The sequence below is a fragment of the Delphinapterus leucas genome, chromosome 6 (assembly GCF_059928025.1).
Source record: "Delphinapterus leucas isolate spDelLeu-1000000601 "Yukka" chromosome 6, BTC_Dleu_Yukka2, whole genome shotgun sequence".
NCBI classification, from domain to species: Eukaryota; Metazoa; Chordata; class Mammalia; order Artiodactyla; family Monodontidae; genus Delphinapterus; species Delphinapterus leucas.
In genome coordinates, this window is record NC_143134.1 from 61,402,474 (window position 1) to 61,423,574 (window position 21,101).

The 21,101-nt window shown below is 43.4% G+C and overlaps 1 protein-coding gene and 1 long non-coding RNA gene across 7 annotated transcripts in view; one reads left to right on the top strand and one right to left on the bottom strand.

The window, feature by feature from the left end:
- Positions 1-15,682, bottom strand: part of LOC149748966 (uncharacterized) — a 57,517-nt gene extending 41,835 nt beyond the window's left edge. Inside the window, exon 1 of the long non-coding RNA XR_016393559.1 lies at positions 13,911-15,682. This is a non-coding gene — a long non-coding RNA (uncharacterized LOC149748966). The remainder of the gene's footprint in view (positions 1-13,910) is intronic.
- Positions 15,683-17,407: 1,725 nt separating this feature from the next.
- Positions 17,408-21,101, top strand: part of NFIB (nuclear factor I B) — a 229,066-nt gene continuing 225,372 nt past the window's right edge. For 3 of the 6 annotated variants that reach the window (XM_022573744.3, XM_022573745.2, XM_089913216.1), the window contains exon 1: positions 17,410-17,685. In XM_022573744.3, coding sequence (XP_022429452.1) covers positions 17,656-17,685 — 30 coding nt within the window. In that variant the 5' untranslated portion in view covers positions 17,410-17,655. Of the gene's footprint in view, positions 17,686-21,101 lie in introns of all 6 variants that reach the window. The other 3 variants (XM_089913215.1, XM_089913217.1, XM_022573747.2) reach the window with 3 other exon arrangements.

Below are 21,101 nucleotides of genomic sequence, written 5' to 3' on the forward strand. Positions count from 1 at the left end.
GCTATACACAAGCCCCAGTGGCACTCAGAGGGGCGCTGGGGTCCGGTCATTGTCACAGACTCTGTTAACCCCTGTTTATCACCTCTCACCACATTGGAAGCACAAGGACAGAGACAAATAATAATCTGATAGTCAGATTCAGGAAATACTTATTGAGAAAGGACTAAATTTCAGACACTTTCCTACATATCCTGACAAAGAATATTTTTTGATCCTCAAACAACAACCCTGATGCGCGTATTATTTTCTTATGCTGTTTTTGAAGGTGAGGAAACCTTGGCTGAGAATTATTATGTGCCTTGCCCAGAAACACGTAGCTTTTAGGTGGCTAAGTCAGGATTTGAACCCAAAACCCAGGTGCCTCTAAGTCCAACTCTAAATCCTCTATTCCGTTACCTTCAGAACACTCTGGAGAATGAAAATCATCTTGTTACATTCTGTCATGCCTTGTTTTCAACCCAAACTGGTTTACCCAGCTTGATAAGTTCCTTAATCACCACAGTGTATTGAGTGAATCAAGGATATATCCAAAACTCAAATCCCACATTTAAAGGAGGAAGATCTATCCCATCAATAATATTAAAAGAATGTACCTGGGGTTCTAAAGGCAATTTCAAAAGACCAGTGATAAAAATGCTTTAAGGAATACTTGTGAAGCCTCCCAAGGCAACACCTGTGACGGGGCCACACTCACCTAGATGGTTACACACTTGCCCTGTGCTCTTGCTGCATGTACTGGTCTGTTATCGCCACAGGCTTTGGAATTAGAAAGACTGAGATTAGGAGCACTGTGACCTTCTGTTGGTGACTTAACCTCCCCTTGCCTCAGGCTCTGCATCTTTAAAAGAGCTGAGATAGGACTTCCCTGGTGGCGCAGTGGTTGAGAGTCCGCCTGCCGATGCAGGGGACGCGGGTTCGTGCCCGGGTCCGGGAAGATTCCACATGCCGCGGAGCGGCTGGGCCCGTGAGCCATGGCTGCTGAGCCTGCGCATATGGAGCCTGTGCTCCGCAACGGGAGAGGCCACAACAGTGAGAGCCCCGTGTGCCGCAAAAAAAAAAAAAAAAAAAAGTTGATAATATATGTGACATTCGGAGCAGAGAGCAGAGCCATAGTTAGACCTCTCAGTATGTGGTAAATATTAGCACTTGTCATGACACTCATTTTAACATAACAGGGAAAACCATCACCCTAGGGGAGACCTTGCTTAACTTAGGTGCTGCCATTGGTCATAGTAGAGGAGAAGATCCAGTTTGTAGATACTCATTTAAAATGCTCCAGGAGAAATGTGCATATCTGGTCCTCAGGGAAAGGGAAACGGGGCACAGAGGGTCTGGGCTCCTTAGTGCTGCTCAACTAAGGTGGTGCTTTGGCCAGAATGAGAGCCATTAAGGCTGCTTCTGATTTATCCCCCACCCCCTCCACTTTTCCCCTTTGGTATAAATTAGGAGGTTGGGATTAACATATACACACTACTAGATATAAAATAATCAACAAGGACCTACTGTATAGCACAGGGAACTCTACTCAATACTCTGTAATAACCTATATGGGATAAGAATCTGAAAAAGAATGGATATATGTATAAGTATAACTGAATCACTTTGCTGTATGCCTGAAACTAACACACCATTGTAAATCAACTATACTCCAATAAAAAATAGAAATTAAAAAAAAAAAGACCGCTTCTGTGAATGAGCCTAGAGCCTGATTGAATATGGACCACTTTTGTGCCTGCCAAGAGAGTAACTGTAGACTCAACGAGTACATAATGCAGGAGCTTCTCAATTATTTACTGTGTTGACTCCATGACGTGGTCTGTGTGTTCTCAGGTCCTTCTCCATTTGGGAATAGAACCTAGAGAGTAGGTGTTCTGTCTGGAGAACAAAGCACTACAAGCAAGTGCAAACTGCATGGGACACTTAATGGCAATCCAACACAGTGGTTACTGCCATCAAGTCCCACTTTCTAGGCAAATTTCTAAGAATTGCCCACATAGATATAGAGACCAGGCATTCTTAGATGGTCTACATTTTTATCATTTGTCATAAAGCCCATTTATTAAACCACAGCTAACAATGAATCATTTTTTAAAACTTTTGTAAAACTTTCCAAAATCTTAAATTCATTTAAAAAAGATTCTTGGTGGCACCATGTGTCCTGGTTTAACATTCCGAAAATATAGTCTCTGTACAGATATGGGAGTTTTATATTTTCTAGGACAGTGGTTGTCTGCTAGGGTGTTGGTATATCATCACGCCTCTATGAGGTAGGTCTGATAAGAATATCATAAAGTTTTTTATTTTACTTTTTAATTAGGTAGTTCCTTTATCAACAGCAGCAGATTGGATGTTATCTCCATAAAGTGATGAGCTTCCTTCACTTGCATTCTGATATTTTGTTTTTAATGAGAGAAAGGAGTCACTATGAGCACGGCCAGGATTTATGGGGGTATAGGTGTCTGGCTTATGGACATCAAATGTTAATTATGACCTGGAGCAAAAAGGTGGTGGGTGGCTAACCTGGGACATTTCAGTCTGTAAAGGAGGTTGTGGTCAAGGCAGTTCTAGTGAGGTTATCGGACTGGCGCCCAGAACCTCACTTCCCCACACGCTCGGAAATAAACGTGAATACACGTGGTGCTTGTTTAGAGTCTTGTAAAAGAGTCAGCCTCTTTTACAATGTGGGCAATGCTAACATTTAGCTTAGTAGCCCTAAGTAAGTCACTTTACCCCTCTGAAACTTGTTTTCCCGTTTTCATCTACAAGAAGAGCATTTGGCGTAGATCAGGGTTGTAAACTCGGGGAAAGAAGAGGCGAGTTGGTAACCGGTGTAACGGGACAGGGAGTAATCGGGACTGTGGAGACCAAGCCCCATCTAACAGGGGCAGCAGCTGCTCTCCTCCAGCCTGTGTGCAACACTCGTCCCCAAAGTGTCTCCCCTCCCACTTTTTCAAAAGCAGCAGGATATTTGGATTTTCAAGTAAAATATCCCAATTTTAACATGTTGACAGTGAAATCCAACATTCAAAATATGACAGGGCAATACACAGGATGTTGCCAGTTTTGTTTCTTTATCTCTTGTCTAGAAGTCCCAAAGTCTCTTCTAGTTTTAACATTTTAAATTTTGTGTCCTTTCACTAATGTCAATAATGTAAATAAGTGGAAATGTACAAAACAAAATTCTATCCACCTTAAGATTATAACCACGCAAATAGTTTATGTGTGTGTAAGCAAATACTGGATTGGAATATGTGCAAACAAAACAAATTTATAGGTGATGGGACTGTAGGTGGATGTCCTTTATATTTGCTAATTTTCACTTAAAATATCTCTTCTCTTTTTTTGTTGTTTGTATAACAGAAAAGAAAAAGATAAAAGAAATATTAAGGGCAGCTAAGAATGGTAGCAGACATGAGGGGAAAAAGGGAGAGGGATATTAGGTATGTTCTGGAAACTTCTATTTCTGTCCTGACCTCTGTATTTGCTTGTCAACCATGCTTAAACAATAATTTGTTAAAAAGCAGGCAGTATTAGTTGCACATAGGTAAACTCTTTGTGCCTGAAATTTCCCACTTCACACTGTGCTTTCTCCCCGTCGCCCCGTCATTTATAAAAATACGTCCCACCTCATGAAGTATAGTGGTATCAAAAGTTTCCCAACTTTGTTAGTTTGGCTTCTGAATATATTATAGAAGGCTTTTTTTTTTTTTTTTGCTTTTACTGGGTGGTGGGGTGGGAAGGGTAACTTATTGTCCGTAATTACATTTTCCCTTGCTTTCTATCAACACTGTTTTCATTCTATAAATCCACATCAACTACCCGTAAAGTGAGCAGAAAACCGAACGTTGTTATTTAATGTGTTTATCTGAAGGCTTCCAAGATACCTTGGGAAGGTTACTTTCTTATAAACAAATTTAGAGGAGAATATTAGCACAAAGGAATGGAAGGCCTTTTTATCATAAATGCAGAAATTCTTAAACATCTACCCATCCTTGCAGCGTAGTGCCCAGCCCCATACTAAACATGTGGTGCATGTTTGTAGAAAGATTGCATTTTTCCTCTACTCCTTGGACTGCATCTAGGCCTTCTTAGTTGGGGAATATATCCACAAAAATGTGGTTATTGATCTTCCTTAGTAGTGGGCAAATTAAAATAATACCACCATGATCTAGATATGTCAAGAAGAATCTTTGACACTGAGGACAGTCAGCCCCAGGATGTGGATGTAGGGGACTTGAGTTTCACTTTCTCATTGAAAATGGCCCACTGAGCAAAAAGCAGGATGGTCCTTTGCCAGCACTGTAGTGAAGGATCAGTAGACTGTCTAGCGCTTTCTTGCATCCTGTTGCCTCACTGGTTTCTGGATTGCCAGATGCTTCTGTTTTTTGAAAATGGTTAAAAAAATACCTTAGTGATTCTGTTGTTTCAGAAACCTTACATATGGCACAAAATATCCTGAAAAGTTTTTGAGAAAACACTTGCTTTTTCTTTGCTCAATTTAATCATCATTGCAGCTTAAATTCATTCAAACTTATTGTTTTCTTTTCATGGATATTTTGATGGTTAAAATTCTAAGGTTATATAAAAGTGAGTAAGCAAGTTATGAAGATTTAATTGCTCATAGTTTTTTGTGTCTTTTTTTAAAAACTAAGTCTTAAAAACATATGCCGGCTAAGAAAGGTTGAGAATTTAACCTTGAAATTGAGAATTCATAACAATTGAGATAAAAATGATCTTTTTTTGAAGCTGGGAGATATCCTTGATTTATCACCATTGAATCAGAGAGCAGATTTTTCACACACTGAGTCATAACTAGAGGCTTTTTTTTTCCCCTTGGGTAAACCACCTTAACCTGCCCTTGAAAACCTCTGGTTCATGTACAGAATGAGTCTGAGTCTGTCTCTATTTAGCCTGTGAAATTTACCAAGACCATAGCCTGGGGCTGAGGAGGCTGTGAGCCATACCACCACCTCAGATTTTTGATGACACTACAGGCCACTTGATATTTATTATGTTAGCAGATGTCATCAGATATATGTGTGCACAGGTGCAGCGTGCAGTTAGTGAAAGAAGGAACACTGCATGTGTATATTTATTTTTGTACCCATACTCTCAATGGTTAGAAAGTGACCTGGTGTGCCTGTCCTGGGCAGTGTGGAGTTTTGACCCCATTGCAAGGGCTTATCTGGTAATCTCTTGAAGTCTTTTCCACAAATACAATTCTGTGTGATGAGCAACTATGTCTCGTGGCAAAGACACTGTTTATTTTCCCAGTCAATGTCTAAAGAAGAGGCATAACAGATTATAGCTAAAGACGGCTGTAACCAATAAAAATAGTCACCAGAGGTTGTTATTTATACTTGGGTATCCCTCTTACACAACAATATTCTAGATATCCATTCTCCTCTCCTCAATAAAACTTGTATGGAGACAGCTCTCAGCTATGGAATGCCAACAAAATGCCAGAAGTTGGCACTTTATACAATAAATGTCCTAATTTAAGCCTCTCTAAATATTTTTTAAATAATTAAGAAATAATTGAAACTATTTCCCAGGGGTAATATTTAATACAAATGTTTACACAGGTTTATGTCTTACATAGTTTTAATTCTAAAACGTAAGCATTCAATTGTTTTAAAACATGGTATTGTGTTTTATTTAGTATTGAGTTCTAAATATTCCATGTTTATTACGTACACTAAATTTGCACAAATGCTAGTACAATAATGGACTAAATAAAATAATCTAATAAATTAGTGTGTACCCTTTAATCATAAAAATAATAGAAATAAAAACACACCTCCTATATTTTTGAGAAATAGAGAAATAAGACAAAATAAAAACCTTTGGGGTAATGACTGAAAATTACTGGTTGAGATGGGGTAGAGGAATTACTTAATTATTACATAAAGCATTGTAATACTGCACGCCTTTTAGAAATATATTGTGATTATTCTCAAAGATAAACACACGCAGATGTTGCTTGTACACTAAAAAATTCTTAATTTGAAAAAAAAACAGAGAAACTGCTTTACCAGTTAATTGGCTTTAGGAAAAAAACAAAAAATCTAAAGTTTCAATGTCGTGGAGAATCTTCTAGTTCTAAGGAATGAATTGTGCCTGTAACTAAAGGCAGAAAAAAATTAGCTTTTCTACTGGAATCACTTAAGTTAGATGTATCAGAAGGCCAAAATGCCTAAGTAACGTTAGATACTCCTTATTTTTTAAAATGAATAATTAGTTATAATTTATAAAAAGTTGAATATAAAAAGGTACTGAAATTTAAGTACATTAAGAAAGGCTTCTAACCAAGATAATTTTAATTTTAAAAGAAGCATCTATTTTAAAACACCCCTGAATTGAATTTCTACATATTTATTTATGTCAAAAAATATGAAAACTGGAAAATCAACCAGTGTTGTAGACTAGAAGACCATGATCATTAGCCAGTTAAAAGATTTAGGAGCAACAACCCGCTGAGGTGACTACAAATTAGTGAGACCGATTTCTATAGGACGTGTTGAAAATTAATCTCCTTATTTTATAAAATTTGGATATCATTTAATTATAATATGTGTACGTATTTGACAGAAGAGTGATCGGTATACATACGAATAAGTACTCTTGTAAGCTTCACATGTCAAAAGAAACAAATGACACTCAAATAAAAAAAGATAATCTATGAAACGCTGAACATAACATACAATGGTACATTCTATTACTAAATAATATACTTAGGAAGAAATTCTTTGACAGGTGACACTAAATCTAGATTCATTCAAGTCATCACCAGAAGCACAGGAAATCCTTCCCTTTCCCCTTTCCTGTTCCTTTTCCCATTTCGTGTCTTAGGATATTTCCTAAAGAAAACTGGATTCTCTCTGTAATGTCATTTCTCCTTTGCATGAAATAGATGTTGGGAAGGATTGGTGACTCTGCTATGGACTTCAAATAATTATGAGAAGAAGCTTTCTGAGGCACACTTGTAAAAGTCTTAGAATTTGATAACATTGCTCACTTAAACACTCCCTCCACCACCCTAAATAATATATTTTAGTTTAGCCACATTGAATTTTCATATTTTATATTTGATTCGTTAGTGCTAAATGTGATTTACTGAACCATGAAACTACTATTAGGAAATCCTAGAATGGAAACAGATCTGTTTGTTACCCACTTGAATTGACTGCCTGGGTATACTGAATTAGAGCTATACTAGCTGAGTGGTTAAAATTACCTAACTTGGAACAAGATAGATGTTAAAAATTAATTTTCCTTGGGAAGTTATAGCTAAATGTGGAGATACATACATACGTGTGTGTGTGTGTGTCCCCATCCTTCATCTCCCTCCCAAAGCTATATAGATATACACTTGTTACTTTTTTTCTGAAGGGAAATTGGGAACTGGTAATAACCCATTTTAAAGTTCGGCATTTTCTAAAGCTCACTTGGGTCAATCCAATTCTCAGTTTTGCACTTATTGAAATGAGATATGTATACTATTCACAAACATCTACATAATATGTACATATTATATGTATGTAATATATGCATGTATACATGTGTGTGTGCCCACGCCGGTACAGGAGAAAAAAACTTATTTTTGGATAATGAGGCCAAAATGTCTTCTTTGTTTTATAATGCGTGTTGTAGGAACAAAGAACCTTAACAATGTTGTTTAAGTTCTCTTGGACTTTGAGGGTAAATATAATTGGGATTAAAATACTGACATGTTCACATTTAGTAGAAAGATAAGAACAATTCATTGGGAGCTATTCCGGTCCCACTGGTAATCACATAATTGAACAGGGTTTTTAGAGGACATTTGAAGCTATTGTTGCCTGTTGTGCAATTACATAATTAGTCAGGATCTCTGTAATAAAATCTTTTCTAAACACATGTGGGTTAGTACTAAGTAAATTTAGGGCGAGTGCTATATTTTTACATTTAATACTTCAGTTTTAAATCAGAGCTATATAACAACTTGGTTTAAACGTTAAACATTATGTTACCACACTACAGATGCTTAAAATGCAAATGACTGGATTACTTGCAAACTAAGCAAAAAACCTACATATATTTAAGCTTAAAAAATATTAATCAAAACCACTTTATGAACATGAGCCCGCTACCACATCTCATCTAGAGTGTTTACTTCTTGGGGACCCAGGGGTTGCATATTTCTTTGGGGCTGATTATTTCTTCCACCTACCCCTGAATTATTGACATTCACATGCATGCCTATAAATGATAACGCTACGCAGTGAGGTACATTTCAGAACTTCTTTTACACCCAAACAAACGTGGCCTGGCGAAGGGGACCGAAAACGTGGCGGCTAGTAGGGAAGAGCACCAATCCCGTCCTCGTTATTATCATTTGGTGATGAGTCTCCCGCGGCTGCTCCGCCCGGCTCAGCTCTCGCGCACGCCCGCGGGGAGGCCCCCGAGCGCGGTAGCACAAAGGCGCGCGGAGCCCGGCAGCCCCGCAGGCAGGCGGCGCCGCACTCCCTCGCCGCGCTCCGGCCCCGCCCGGGCGGCACAAAGAGCTGAGCCGCCACTCGCGAGGGGCCCCCCGCGCCGGGCAGCCCGCCACACCCACTCGGGCCCGCTCCCGCCTCCGCCGCCTCGGGCGCCCTGATGAATATGCATCGCCGCGCTCCCGCCCCCGGCTCCTCCTTTCGGTTTCCTTCCCGCCGCCAGGCGGAAGCGAAGAGCCGCGCTTCCCGCGCGCCGGGCCGGTCGGGGCGGGGCGGGGCCGGGCGGGCGGTGGGCCGGAGAAAGAGAAAGCCGGGGAGGCGGCGGTGCTGGCGGCGGAGCGCGGGCGGGGCGCGGAAAGGGTGCGCGGGTGGCCGCAGGCCGGGGTAGCCTCGCCACCGGCCCGGCCGATCCCAGGGCGGGGAAGGGGCGAACGCGCGACCCTGCCGCCGCGCCGGCTGCATCTGCCTAGCCCGCTCGGAGCCCGGACGCGGGCGGGGAGGCAGCCCGCAGCCCCAGAGCAGCCCTGCTAAAACAATAAAACCCAGCAAACACGCGCGCGCGCGCGTACACACACACGCACACGCACACACACACACACACAGAGCACTCTGGACGGCTTTCAAGTCTACCTCGAGAAACAGTCTTCTGCAAGTGAGAGGAAGCAAAACTGGATACCCAGATAGGCTGAGGGGCTGCCTGCTTTTAGACTTGACTTTTGCCGCCTTTTCTTCTTTGGGCCAAGAGCTGTGGCATTGCAGAAATAATAATTAAAAACAAAAGTAAGAGACTAACTCCTGGATTGCGCTTTAAAATAAAAACTATTAATAAATACGATAAGCGACACCAAAACAACCCTTGAGGAAGTCCACAAATCTGTACCTCAGATATGTGAAGTCAGCGGCCCAGGGTTCTGTTTACAGACTCAACATCTCTTTTATTTAACGTAATAGAATGCGGTGGTATGTGGCTTTGAAATGACTGGCTTTATTTGCTTGTCTTGTTTGTCCCTTGCATCCCCTTCTATCCCCAGACACAGATTTTTTACTGTTTGTACATTGTAAAGAGACTTTACCTAAATGTCATTTCTTCTTTACAAGTTGGGCCACAGTGTTGGATTTTCAGCCTTAATGCTTTTTTTTTTTTTTTTTAAGCTTTGGCAACTTTAGTGTATATGTCACACTTTTATAGAGACATTGTGAGTCCAAAACAGTGTGAAATGTAGCATTTTTCCTGCTTCAACTCCCTACTCCCCCCCCCTTCTCCTCCATGATGGAAAAAATTACTGTACAAATGATACTTTAGTTGTACCTTGTAGCCCATTCTCTCTTTTTGGAGCATTTTTCTTCTCTTTAAGGTGAATATGCACAGATTTGTTACGTATGCTCACTTAAAAGTGTCTTTATTTAGCTCTGGTGTACTGGAGTTTTTAAAGTCAATCTTCATTTTAAAGTTTAGTTACCCCTAGCCCCTTGTTCCTGAAGTGGCAGGATAGAATTGTTAGCCCTCCTCCCACTCTCCCCCTCCCTTAAAAAAAAAAAAAGATTATGATGGATTTCTTCCTGCTCCTGTTAATAATTTTTTTCCTGCCCTGCTGTTTTTGCTCTAGGATTTTTTCCCTTCTGCCTAACTGTGTGTGTGTGTCTGTCTCCCTTTTTCCTTGTCCTCTCTTCGCCAGTATGTCTGGAACACATTTTAATGCACAATATCCCATCCATTAAGTTGTGGTTGAATGCGGAGTGTGTGAGGACTTGGCAGCTTTCAGGTTGAAGGGGGCGGGGAAGCCAGTTTCGACTTTGACACAAAATGCCGAAGTGGCGTGATTGGAATTATTATTAGTGCTGTGAACATGGCCATCTTCTCCTGGAGTTAGTAGAACTGCCATTGAACTTGAGATGGGACAGACAAGATCTCCAACCCGCTCCCCCCAACCAAGTACAGTAGCTGGCAGGGAAAAGGCGCCAAAATACACAAGATTAACTCTAACTTTCTTTGACAGGATCCTATAACACCATCCTTTGTAATTTTAACTTTCCAACGGGCGGGAAAAAGTTAACTTGTGAACCCATACTTGAACAGATATTTAAATCAGCCCTAAAATGGAATAAATCCAGAAAGTCATACACACATGCTTATGTGGTTAGAAAAGAATGCAAATGTAAATAAGCAGGATGAATGTGTGTATCTGACTGGGGAGTTCAAGATTTAATCAAAATGAGAATTAGTGTGACTTTTGAGTATATTTACTGTATGGGGGAGAGCATTGTGAGGCGAAGAAGCTGACCTTTAGGCAGCCTAAGTAAAAACTGCAAAGAGTTGTGAAACACAAAACGTTGTGGTTTCCAGTTTTACATCTGAGGTTTGATGTTTTCATTTAATGGCATGAGAGATGCAGAAAGCTCCAGTGCTGAAAAGTCCCTATTAAATCATATGTGGGCAAAGGTCAATCACTCCAACTCACTGATACACTATATTGCAGATTCCTGCCTAACTGATGGGGAGCACAGGAAAAAGTGCTTGGGCAATAAAAGTATTAGAAGGGTAATTATCGTCCGTGGTTGGGACTGCATTCTTGTGCACTGGCAAAAGGTTTTTACTGGCCCTGATGAATTTTAAAGCTGAGTATTGTTGAAAGCTGTTTTAATAGGAAATTGATTAGCTGAGTGTTTCATACAATAAATGGTGACAGTTTCATTGTTTGATGTCCAAAATAAATTCCTTTTATTCTTTAGTAGACAGAGGCATCCATTTAATTTTAAGATGGTCAGACTGAGCAGCAGTATAATTATTGGTGAATGTAATGTCACGAACATCTGTAACTTTGCTTTCAGAGTTTGTGACATCACACAATTTGACAATATTATTGCTTTGGAATTTATTAACTTACTGTGTATTGTGAAATTTTTTCAGATATATTTCAGAGATAAAGTTTACTTAAATATCAATATATATTTTGTATAGGCCCAACTGTCTTCTATCTTTGTAATTATGCAATTGTTGGCTAAATTTTATTTTGAAAGTTAAAATGCACAGTCCTGTTGTTATGCATTGTTTTGGTTTTGAAACAGAAAGGCAGTTTTCAAGGAAAGAATTAGAGAAAGGGGTGCAGAAAGTTTGAGTTGGTTTGCAACGCACTTTCTACACTTAATGCAGAATGTAAAGACGACTTAGCCATTCTGGATGAAGCTTTCTAAACAGATCTTTAAAACTCATCTGTTTTCATGTCACAGAGGCACATGTAGATGGGTAACAGAAGCCAATTTACATGTAGAAATAAAATGATAGTATAGTTTTACTTTAAAGGTCAGCTATCCTGAAAAAGGACAATAGCTACAACTCTCAAGACTGTATGTGACTCAAAAGAACTCAAAAGAAGACTGTACGTGAAAGTGCCTATAACTTTTCAAGTATTGTGAGTGAAGCAAGGCAATTATTACCATGATTTTCAAAGTTTAAAATAAATCATGCAAAAATTACAGGGCAACTGCTGACATTGTAATCCCGGAAAGCAAATGTCTTCAGAAGTTGGGAATCTCTGTTGATGAACTAGCCTCATTTCTGTACAGAAGTGGAAACCAGCTAATCTTAATGCTGGCCAGTCTGTGTTCAGATTCAGTGGTGGCTTGTAAATGTGCCCGAAATGTAGGCACACTTAGTGGGATGGTATTTTTTTTAAACAGTCGAGTACAGGCATTTCAGCAGTGACATTATTAACAGCGTCATTTTTCTCATTTAGTTTTGTCCTCAGGGGACACCAAACAGCTCTCAGAGGATGGGAAGAAAGTCCACGGTTATTTATTCATTTCAGTGAAAGGCAAAGTGCTGGCAATGGGGCTTGGGGAAGCTGACCGGTTGTGAATTTTCTAGTAAGGAAAAATCACTACCCTAATTTGACAGTAGTAGTTTAAGGGCTGAGAGAGCTGGGCATGATTTTGCAATTCCCATCAAGTGCAGACAATTTCAGTACTTGCTGGTTGTTTATATATGCATTGTTGAGTGGATTTTTGATGTTCTTGCTTGTGGATATAAAATTGTGTTTTACAGGCTGCACGTGTATGATTTTTATGGTTCATTTGGAAGAAGAAAAGGTCCCTGGGCATGGTGTAGTGGATACTTGCAGTCTTGCAGGCCTGTTTCCTGGGGGTCAGGAGGTCATCTGTCTCTTTTGTATTTAGTTTTAAAATATTGATACTGGCCATGCAGCCAGGGTGTGTGGAATTGTTGAGCCTCCCCTCTAATCACATGCAAGAGCTAAAAAAAAAAAAAAAAGTCATCCGCGTGTATTGAAAATGACAGCTTTGTTAAGCTCCAAGAACCTTTCCTTAAACTGCTCAGGATTCACGACCTGTCACTGAATTTCTTTAGAAGGGAGAAGGTTAAAAGAAAATCAATATTAAAAGACCCTTGAGATGTTAAGCTCCTCTGTGGAGGTCAATGAAAGGCTCCAATTGGGTAATACTGCTTACTTTTTCAAATATACAATTGAGTTTTGAAAAATCCAGTCACCTGAAGCACAGACACTCCAGCACTTCTTGAAATTAATAAACTATCTGTCAGAAAAGAAACTTTTCTCTCTATTAGGTGGCAGGGAATAGGTGGTCTAGGGAGGAGGTCTTTAGGGATTCTGAAATATCAGATTTTCCTGTTGCTACAGAAGCCTTTCACTTCTTTCTTCCAGCCAGATTTTGGGGTGAATGAAATTGACTTGCTTTAACTCTTTCAGTGAGTGAGAGAGAGAAGAAAAAAGGCAGTTTAGGAGAGGTAAGTACCAGTCTAAAAAGTGTTTGGCCCACTTTGATAGTATCAGAAGCTTTTCAGAGATACTTTAAAACCACTCTTAATTACCATGGCACAGAAATGCTGGGTAAAAGGGAAAGTGGCTAAAATACCGTATGTACTTTCTCACTTCCTCCTCTCTGCTTTTCTACCTGGAATTTAAAAGACTGGCATTTCTCAAACCACAGATAGTGAAGGGTCCTGCTGAGAGAAGACAGATGTTCCACACACCCCAATCCATCAGCTCCTCTTTCCAGAAGCCTCTCTTAGAGTTCATCCTGGGAAGACCTGCAGTGGCCTGGGCATTAGCTGTACAAGAAGTAGTGTTCTGGGGGTGGCGGGGGTGGGGGGGGTCAGCCATCCCGCCCGTGGCTCCAAGGCCTGAGAGGACAGTCAAAGCCATATCAGATGAGCACCCCATAAGCTACTCCGGATGTCTCTGTTGCCCATTCTTTCCTCCCTTTTAGTTTTCCCCTCCTCACCATTACTCCTTTCTTATTTTCCTTTTTCTCAGAAACAGATCCAAACCAACTACCAAGCATCCTCCATGCTCATCCAACTGTGCCCAACCATAAGTGCCCTACAAACAGGGAGCGATTTGAACCCCTCAGTGATAGGCCTGGGAGGCCCCAGACGTCTTCACTTCTCTGGGGTCTTACCTGGGTCTGTCGCTGCTTCTTCACCCCTGGCGCTGCTGCAGCTTTTGTGGGCTCTTCTGTGTAAGAGTTGTCAATTTTTCATTTTTCTTTTTTAAGCTTGTGAGAAACTTTAGGATGCGACCTAGTTTGGGTGGCAAAAGGAAACCGTTTCTGTTGGTAAGGGAAACTAATAAGGGAGGAGGGGTAGCGTTGTCTGCAGACACTTGCCCAGGGCTCAGCACTGGGCCTCTTTTGCTAGGGGACAGCGGCTCGTTCTAGATCTCTGGCTGAACGAAGCGCTCTCTGGGTGCCAGGATTTCACTGGGGGTGGTGTGGTGAGGAGGGAGGGAAGTAGAGAGGGAGGGAGAGAAAGAGAGAGATGGGCGCTTGATTTTTAAAGAGACCTCGAAATAATGGCTTCTGTACGAGTTCAGGCATTCAAAGAGGTGTGTTCAAGGACAGGAGTGCATTCGTGCCAAGGGGAATGTCTTTTATGGTAAATTAACTCCGGTTAAATTGAATATTTGTTCAAAGGGAAACTCCAGTAGTTAAAGCTGGTATTATCAGTAGCGCTTCCCCGCCCCCCTCCCCTCAGACTCTGGTATGAGGGTGAGAAAAGGGATGAAGCATAATGTGCAATACAAAGTGATGCTTTGGGGTTGTTTTTTTTTTTTTTTTTTAAATCTAGCATGAGATCGCCTAAAATTTTCTGAGAGAGAAATGAGTATTTATAACGTGGACTGTCACCTCATTTCTTTCATCTATAAAGACGATCAGGTTTATCCTGGCTTTTCAAAAAAGAAGAAATGACCCACACAAAGGAAATTAAGGTTGTCAGAGACCTGACTGGAGGATGTGCCTCCGGGGGAGCAGGGAGGCCGCTCCCGGTGGTGTGTGCCCTAAAGGGTTAACTCGGGAGAGTTCTCTAAATTTTCCCGACTTTACCTGTCTTCCCAGAACCAACGCTCCCCCCACCTCCACCCCTGGCCTTCTCAACTCCCCTCTTTCGCCAGTGCTTTTTTTCTTTGGGCTCTTGGTTTACGGGGCCTGCAGCTGGTGGACTTGGCAGGCTCGCCTCATTAAGAGTGCTCTTTGAAAACGGACTGTGTTTGAGCATTTCCCTAATGAGGACAGGACGGGGTTAAAAAGTGACCATTTCATGGTTGACTTGAACCTGCCTACTTTTCTTGATGTGTCGTTGTGAAATGCTTGATGTGGATAACTCCCACTTGCTGAAGGAAAAAGTCACTGGTTCCTTCGGGTCCTCGGGGTGGGGTGATAAAGGGGTGGGGGGAGGTGGGCAGGAGCCGGAGAGACAGAGAGAGAGGAGAAAGTTGAGGGGAAAAATCGAGAGGGGGGAAGCGAGGAAAAGAGGAAAGGGAAATCAGAGCACAGCTGGAGGTGGGGGCGGCCCCGCCCCGGGGCTGGGGCCGTCGAGTCCTCTCCGCGGCCCCCGGCTAGGTAGACGCGGAGCCCCTGGCACTCACTTTTCCTCTCTCCATTGTCTGCACAGCCTTTGCTTCCACCTCTTCCCCACCCACCCCTGGCCGAAAACCGGAATTTGGGGGGCGGGGTGTGTATGTGAGAGTGTGTGTCTGTGTGTGCCAGTGCCCGTGCGCGCGCGCGCGCGCAGAAAGGGTGCAAGGCAAACCGCCGGCCTCCAAATATCCGAAATCAAGTTCATTCACTCGGGGCCCGCGGCTGGCGGCGGGGTGGGGGCGGGGCTTCGCGCGGGAGCTTGGCGGGCGCGGCCGCCTTTGCAGGGCTGGAGCGGCACACGCACCCCGCTCGCGTGCGCGCCCGCCCCGCAGCCCCGGGCGCGCCGCGGCCCCACCCTGCCTGCACCCAGGCGGGGCGGGAGCCGTTTTCTGCCGGCGCCCGGGCCCCGGGGGGGTGGGGATTGGGGGCGAGCCAGAGGGGCTGCAGGAGGAAAAGAGCGGAGCAAGCCGCGGGAGGAGAAGGAATAGGAGGAGGAGGCGCCGGAGGCGGTGGCGGCGGCTGCAGCTCGGCCCGGTCCTCCCGCTCCGAGCGAGGCCACGTGCACCGGGCACCGCCAGGGAGGGCGGCAAGCCGCGGCGAGGCGCGCCGCTTCTGCGGAGCTGCCCCGGGACGCGGGCCTGCGCAAGGGAGACCCCGGAGGGCCCCGCCCCCATCCGCGCCGGCGCGCCCCAACTACTTGAGACCAAGTTCGCTCAGGCCCCCGCCTCCCCGGCCTCCCCCTCCTCCCTTCAGCCGGCGGGCATTGCGGACCGCGCCCGCCCGGGGTGCGAGAGTCGGCGCCCCAGCCTGGGCCCCGGGGCGGCCTGGGTGTGAGGGAATTTTCCATTCGTTCCTTTCTCCGGCCCAGTCCGGCTCAGTGCTTCTCCCACTCGGAGGTTCCCGCGGTTTAAAGAGTCCGCAGCGAGCACCGAAATACCTCTTCCAGGGCGGGTTTTCGAGGGGTGTGTACGTGGGGGGGGGGATGCGGGATTTGCCCAAAGGGCGGAAAGAAGATCTATTTAAAATAATAAAAAAAAGTCGTGGTGCTGTTGCAGTGGTATGAGAGCTTTAACAAATGAGAGAGAGAGAGAGAGAAGCAAGAGGAGGAGGAGGAGAAAGGTGGGGGGCGGGGGGTGTGGAGAGGCTGGTGCAAAAGGAATGCGCGTTTGCAGGAGGAGGAGTAAAGCGATGATTGTGTAATTAAATAATAAAACAATCCTTAAGTCTGATTTGGAGAGAGCTCGACCGGGGTCCAGAGGGTGGAACCGGTGAATTTTTCAACTTCCAAGTTTTGCAACGAAAGAAAGCGAGAGAGGGAGGGGAAAAAAAGAGCCCAGAGCAGAAAAGAGAGGAGTTTGGAGCCGAGCGGGAGAGCGGGATTTATCGTTTGGGATTTTTCAGGAGCGCGTTCCGATCCCTCTGGGCGGCGGCGGCAGCAGCAGCAGCCTCCTCGCTCGGCCGGGTCAGACGCGGGGCGAGGCGCGCGGGAGGGCAGCCGGGCGTGGAGGAGTCGGCGCGGGCAGCGGCGGCTGCAGCCGGGGACCGCGCACCGCGAGCCTCTTCCGCCCGGGAGACCTGCGCTCGCGCCCCCTCCCTCACCCCGGCCTCTCCCGGCTCCCCCACCCCACCCCGCCCCCACCCCGGCCCTCTCCCGCGCGCGCCCCTCCACCCGCGCGCACTCGCTCACGCTCCCCCTCGCGCACACACATGGTCGGCTCGCGGCAAAGTTTCGCCTGCGGTCGCCACTCCGGGATCCTGCCGCAGTGCTCGGGGCTGTAACCTTGAACTTTCCCAGCGCGGTGACACATTCTCCTCGCTCTCCCTCCCGCCCTCTCTCCTGCGCCCCCCTCCCCGCCTTTTTTAAAAAAGCATTTCACCACCAACCACCACCCCAATCCAACCCACACCGAATCTTCGCGCACCCCCTAGCCCCCAACAAAAACAACAACTGCAAAACAGAAAACAAATCCCCAAACCCAGGCGAAAAGCAGCCAACACCGGCGGCGGCGGCGGCCTCGGCGAGCAGGGCCAGCGCGCTCGGACTGCAGGAGGGTTAAAAGTGTAGATTGGATTTCACCCCGGGAAATCTAGCACGCCGAGTGAACTTGAATCTTTGGCTATTTAAGGAGGACTGGGTTTGTTGTGAAGTTGCGGTGATCCAGCGCAGAGCCCCGTCCTGATTGATCGCATCGCGGGGCTCAGATGACTGTAAAATGAATAGATGAAATTCTTGCTTCTCGAAGATTTTCTTGGGCATCTCCGGGAAAGTGCGTTTTAAGGCGAAGTCATGATGTATTCTCCCATCTGTCTCACTCAGGTACATGCCTCGGTCACTTTCTCGAGCTTTCTCTCTAGCCCGAAATGCCTTTGTTTTGTTTTGCTGCTCTCGTCTGCGGACAATTAATGGCTTTAGTTAACCTCCGCACACCCCGGTCCCCCTCAGAAGAAGTGGCCCGGAGTTGCGGCGGGGTTTGCAGGGCGGCGCGGGAGCCGGCGCGCGGCCCCTAGCCCACGGCCACCGCGAGCGCCGAGCCCAGCGCCCTGGGCACGGAGAGCGGGCGCCCGCGCCCTGCCAGGGCGGCTGGGCCGGGCGAGGCCGCAGGGGATGGGCAGGGCCCGGGCCCGCAAGCGCTAGCCCGCGCGCGGCCCCGCTAGTGCCCGCTGTCCCCCTGCCCAGGGTGCCCGCCGCCTCGCTTGCGCGCCGAGGCAGACTCCGGCTTTAGAGGAGCTTTAGGGGAGGACTGAGCCCTTATAAACAACCGGTGAACTTGGGCGAGGGGACTCCAGTAGGAGTCCTTGTGGGCGCCTCTGGACTCCGCTGCAGGCAGTGGGCGGGAGACGAAGCGACTCGGAGGTTGTGGTCCGGGGACCCATTCCTTTGCTTAATTTGGGGATCTGAAACTCAGGTCCATCGCGATCCGCACTTTGAGGCTTCCAGTGACCACGCCACAAAGGCGGTCTGTACGTGGACTCGAGTTAGTTGGTCGTGGTGAAAGTTAAGGACTTTTAAAACATGTTCATTTTGTGGAGACCTGTTCATTTGACGATATTTGGGCGTAGGACAGAAAGAAATGCTGGAAAGTAAAGTCATTTAAAATTTTTTCACTCTGAAAATTGTCCTAAGACTTTAGGAACAGTGTTATGAAATAAAATAGTGGCTTTATACTTTTGCAGGAACACAACTTACATAATTTTAAACCAGTCGGTCAAATGGAAAAGTGGCGAGACCAAACAGACTTACCTGGGGGCATCTTTCATCGCTGCCCAGCTAACTAACCAACTGACGAGCTGACTAAATATCTTAGCCCAGAGTTATTACTTGAAGCAGTATTTTAAACCTCTAAAGGTATGGGGCAGTTGACTTCAGCTTTTAGGAGGATATGTCACGATTAGTAATTGAGAACCATTTTCTTTGACGTTGGCTTAAAAACTAAACAGTTGAAGAAGTGTCGCCTAGTCTAAGGTGTGTTACAATTTTTTAAAAATCCAGTATCATGATGATGCATTTTTTCTGATGAACAAATGATTAAGGTTTCAATTGTATGACAATTAGAAGCCATTGTGATTCAAAAGGACTGAGGCATTCATAAATTGTGAATGAAGATGAAAACAATGATAAGGCTTATTCAGTGATTGGATACAGTCCTGTAGCTTTTTGGCTGACACATTTTTTATTGTTTATATTTTGTTTGGCATCGGAGTATGATTAACTTAGATATGGCTATTTTCAGCAAGTAAACGTGCGCTTTAATTTAACAAAACTGGAAAAATGAATTGCTGAGCTATTTGTATTTTTAAGGCTGTGAATAATGGCCAATAAATATGATGATGAAACTGTTTCAGGTATAACGAATTGCCTTCAGCTGCAAAAGTTACCTTTCATTTTACCCATCAGCAGGATTTTTTTCCCTCTTTCTGGTAAACCACATCCCTTTGACATTATTTTTACGTTATTGAAGCATACTTCAAATAAAACAAATTGAGGTAAGGTTTTCACTTGCAAAGTGCTGTACCACTTACTCTCATGTAAAGGATTGCTTTTCTATATTAGTTCATATTTCCAGCATCGGCTTTTCAGAAACATTGCTAGCGATTACATTGCATTTTCGGTTTCCTCTAAATATGTATTGAAAAGTCACTAGCTTTATCTAAATTTGTGTAAGTTAAAAATAATATTGTAGCATCGTGACATATGGAATATTACGAGCATATACAGCATAGTCATTCAGCTATCACATTAGTATTCAAGGGTGCATGCTTACCAACACTAATTCATGATGACTGATATTCTCTACTGTTTTAATAATGTAAATCTAAGTTGACATATTGAAACTGTTTTGGGGATTTAAGGTCTAGACTAGAGAAGAAATTTTAGCTTTAGAATTCTCACTTTAATATCTGTGTGACTTTATAGGTAGTGTAAGGTGTTGCAAAAGTAACAGTAACGGTGTTACTTTGATATCAGACCAGTAGTTTAGTTTTGTATTACAAGAGCCTAATAGCTGCAGCAAAACATTTTTTAGGGTATGTAAATACAAAATAGAGAAACATTTTTAATTGATTGGAAACTTTACTAAGTGTTTCAGTTGTCACAAAAGGATATCTAGGTTTTAGAAAGAATTTTCAGAAGGAGCTACAGTTAAAGTTGATATTTATCAAAGTGTTACTCAAAAGTATCAGTACATGGATATAAATCTGTATTTATGTATCAGTATAAATCAGATGTTTAAAGAAAATTAAGAACCATCATGATATGATTTTGTATTTGCTTTTTCTAAAAATAATGTAAATCCTTAATAGTATAACTTTCACTTGGAATGATTGCATTGAATTTTTTTCTTCTTTCACTGTTTCTCAAGTTCTTAAGGTACATTTAAAAAAATGGTTTACTGTTATATAGCAGTGCTCCAAGAACATCTAGTATTTATTCTTCTGCCTCTATATTGGTCTAATTTTCCGTCCCTTTCATGGAGACCGCTCTTTCTGTGAAGAAAAAGAAATATTTCCAGTAGAATTAGGACTGTTTACTTTTATATTTGAAATTTGTAACTAGGTTATTTATTTTATCAATTTAGTTCAACTAAAGGAAGTTTAAAAAGAGAAAGAATTGGCATTACTGAATGCCAATGTGTTTTAATAAAAATTCTGAGAGAGCAAGGTGGCATATTACCTTAGCATACAGCCATTAGATCTTAGATCATTTACATGCTTTGCTTTCTTAAAAAGTAATTTTCATAGTTGTTTATTATTGTGATAATCTATTAATTAGGACATCTGAATACCTTAATCACTTTTTTTTTGATGAAGACAAATTACTATGCTCCATATTCATATCATTAAAAATCACTAAAAATATATTGTAACAGCATTAGAAAACAGTCATACTTGAGAGATGATATTTTAGTCATGGTAACACAGAAATATATGTGACTTGCTGAAAATCTCTACTTATCACTTTTTTGAGGATATGTCTCCATGTCAGAAGTAAGTGTTTTGCTTGAAAGGAATTCACGTAATAGTAAAGCCCTGAAAGATATTTATAAGGCAACTGTGGACTGAGAAAGTTTGCTACTTCTATTTATCAATAGGAAAAAAGTATGTTTTAAAACATTACTTGGCAGCATGGGCAACAAACTCAAGGCACCCTTAAAAAACATTGTTTTGTGTGCATTTGCTAAGAAATTCCAAATTCAGCCCTCAAATTTGCATTTTGATTGTTTAAATAAGTTACTA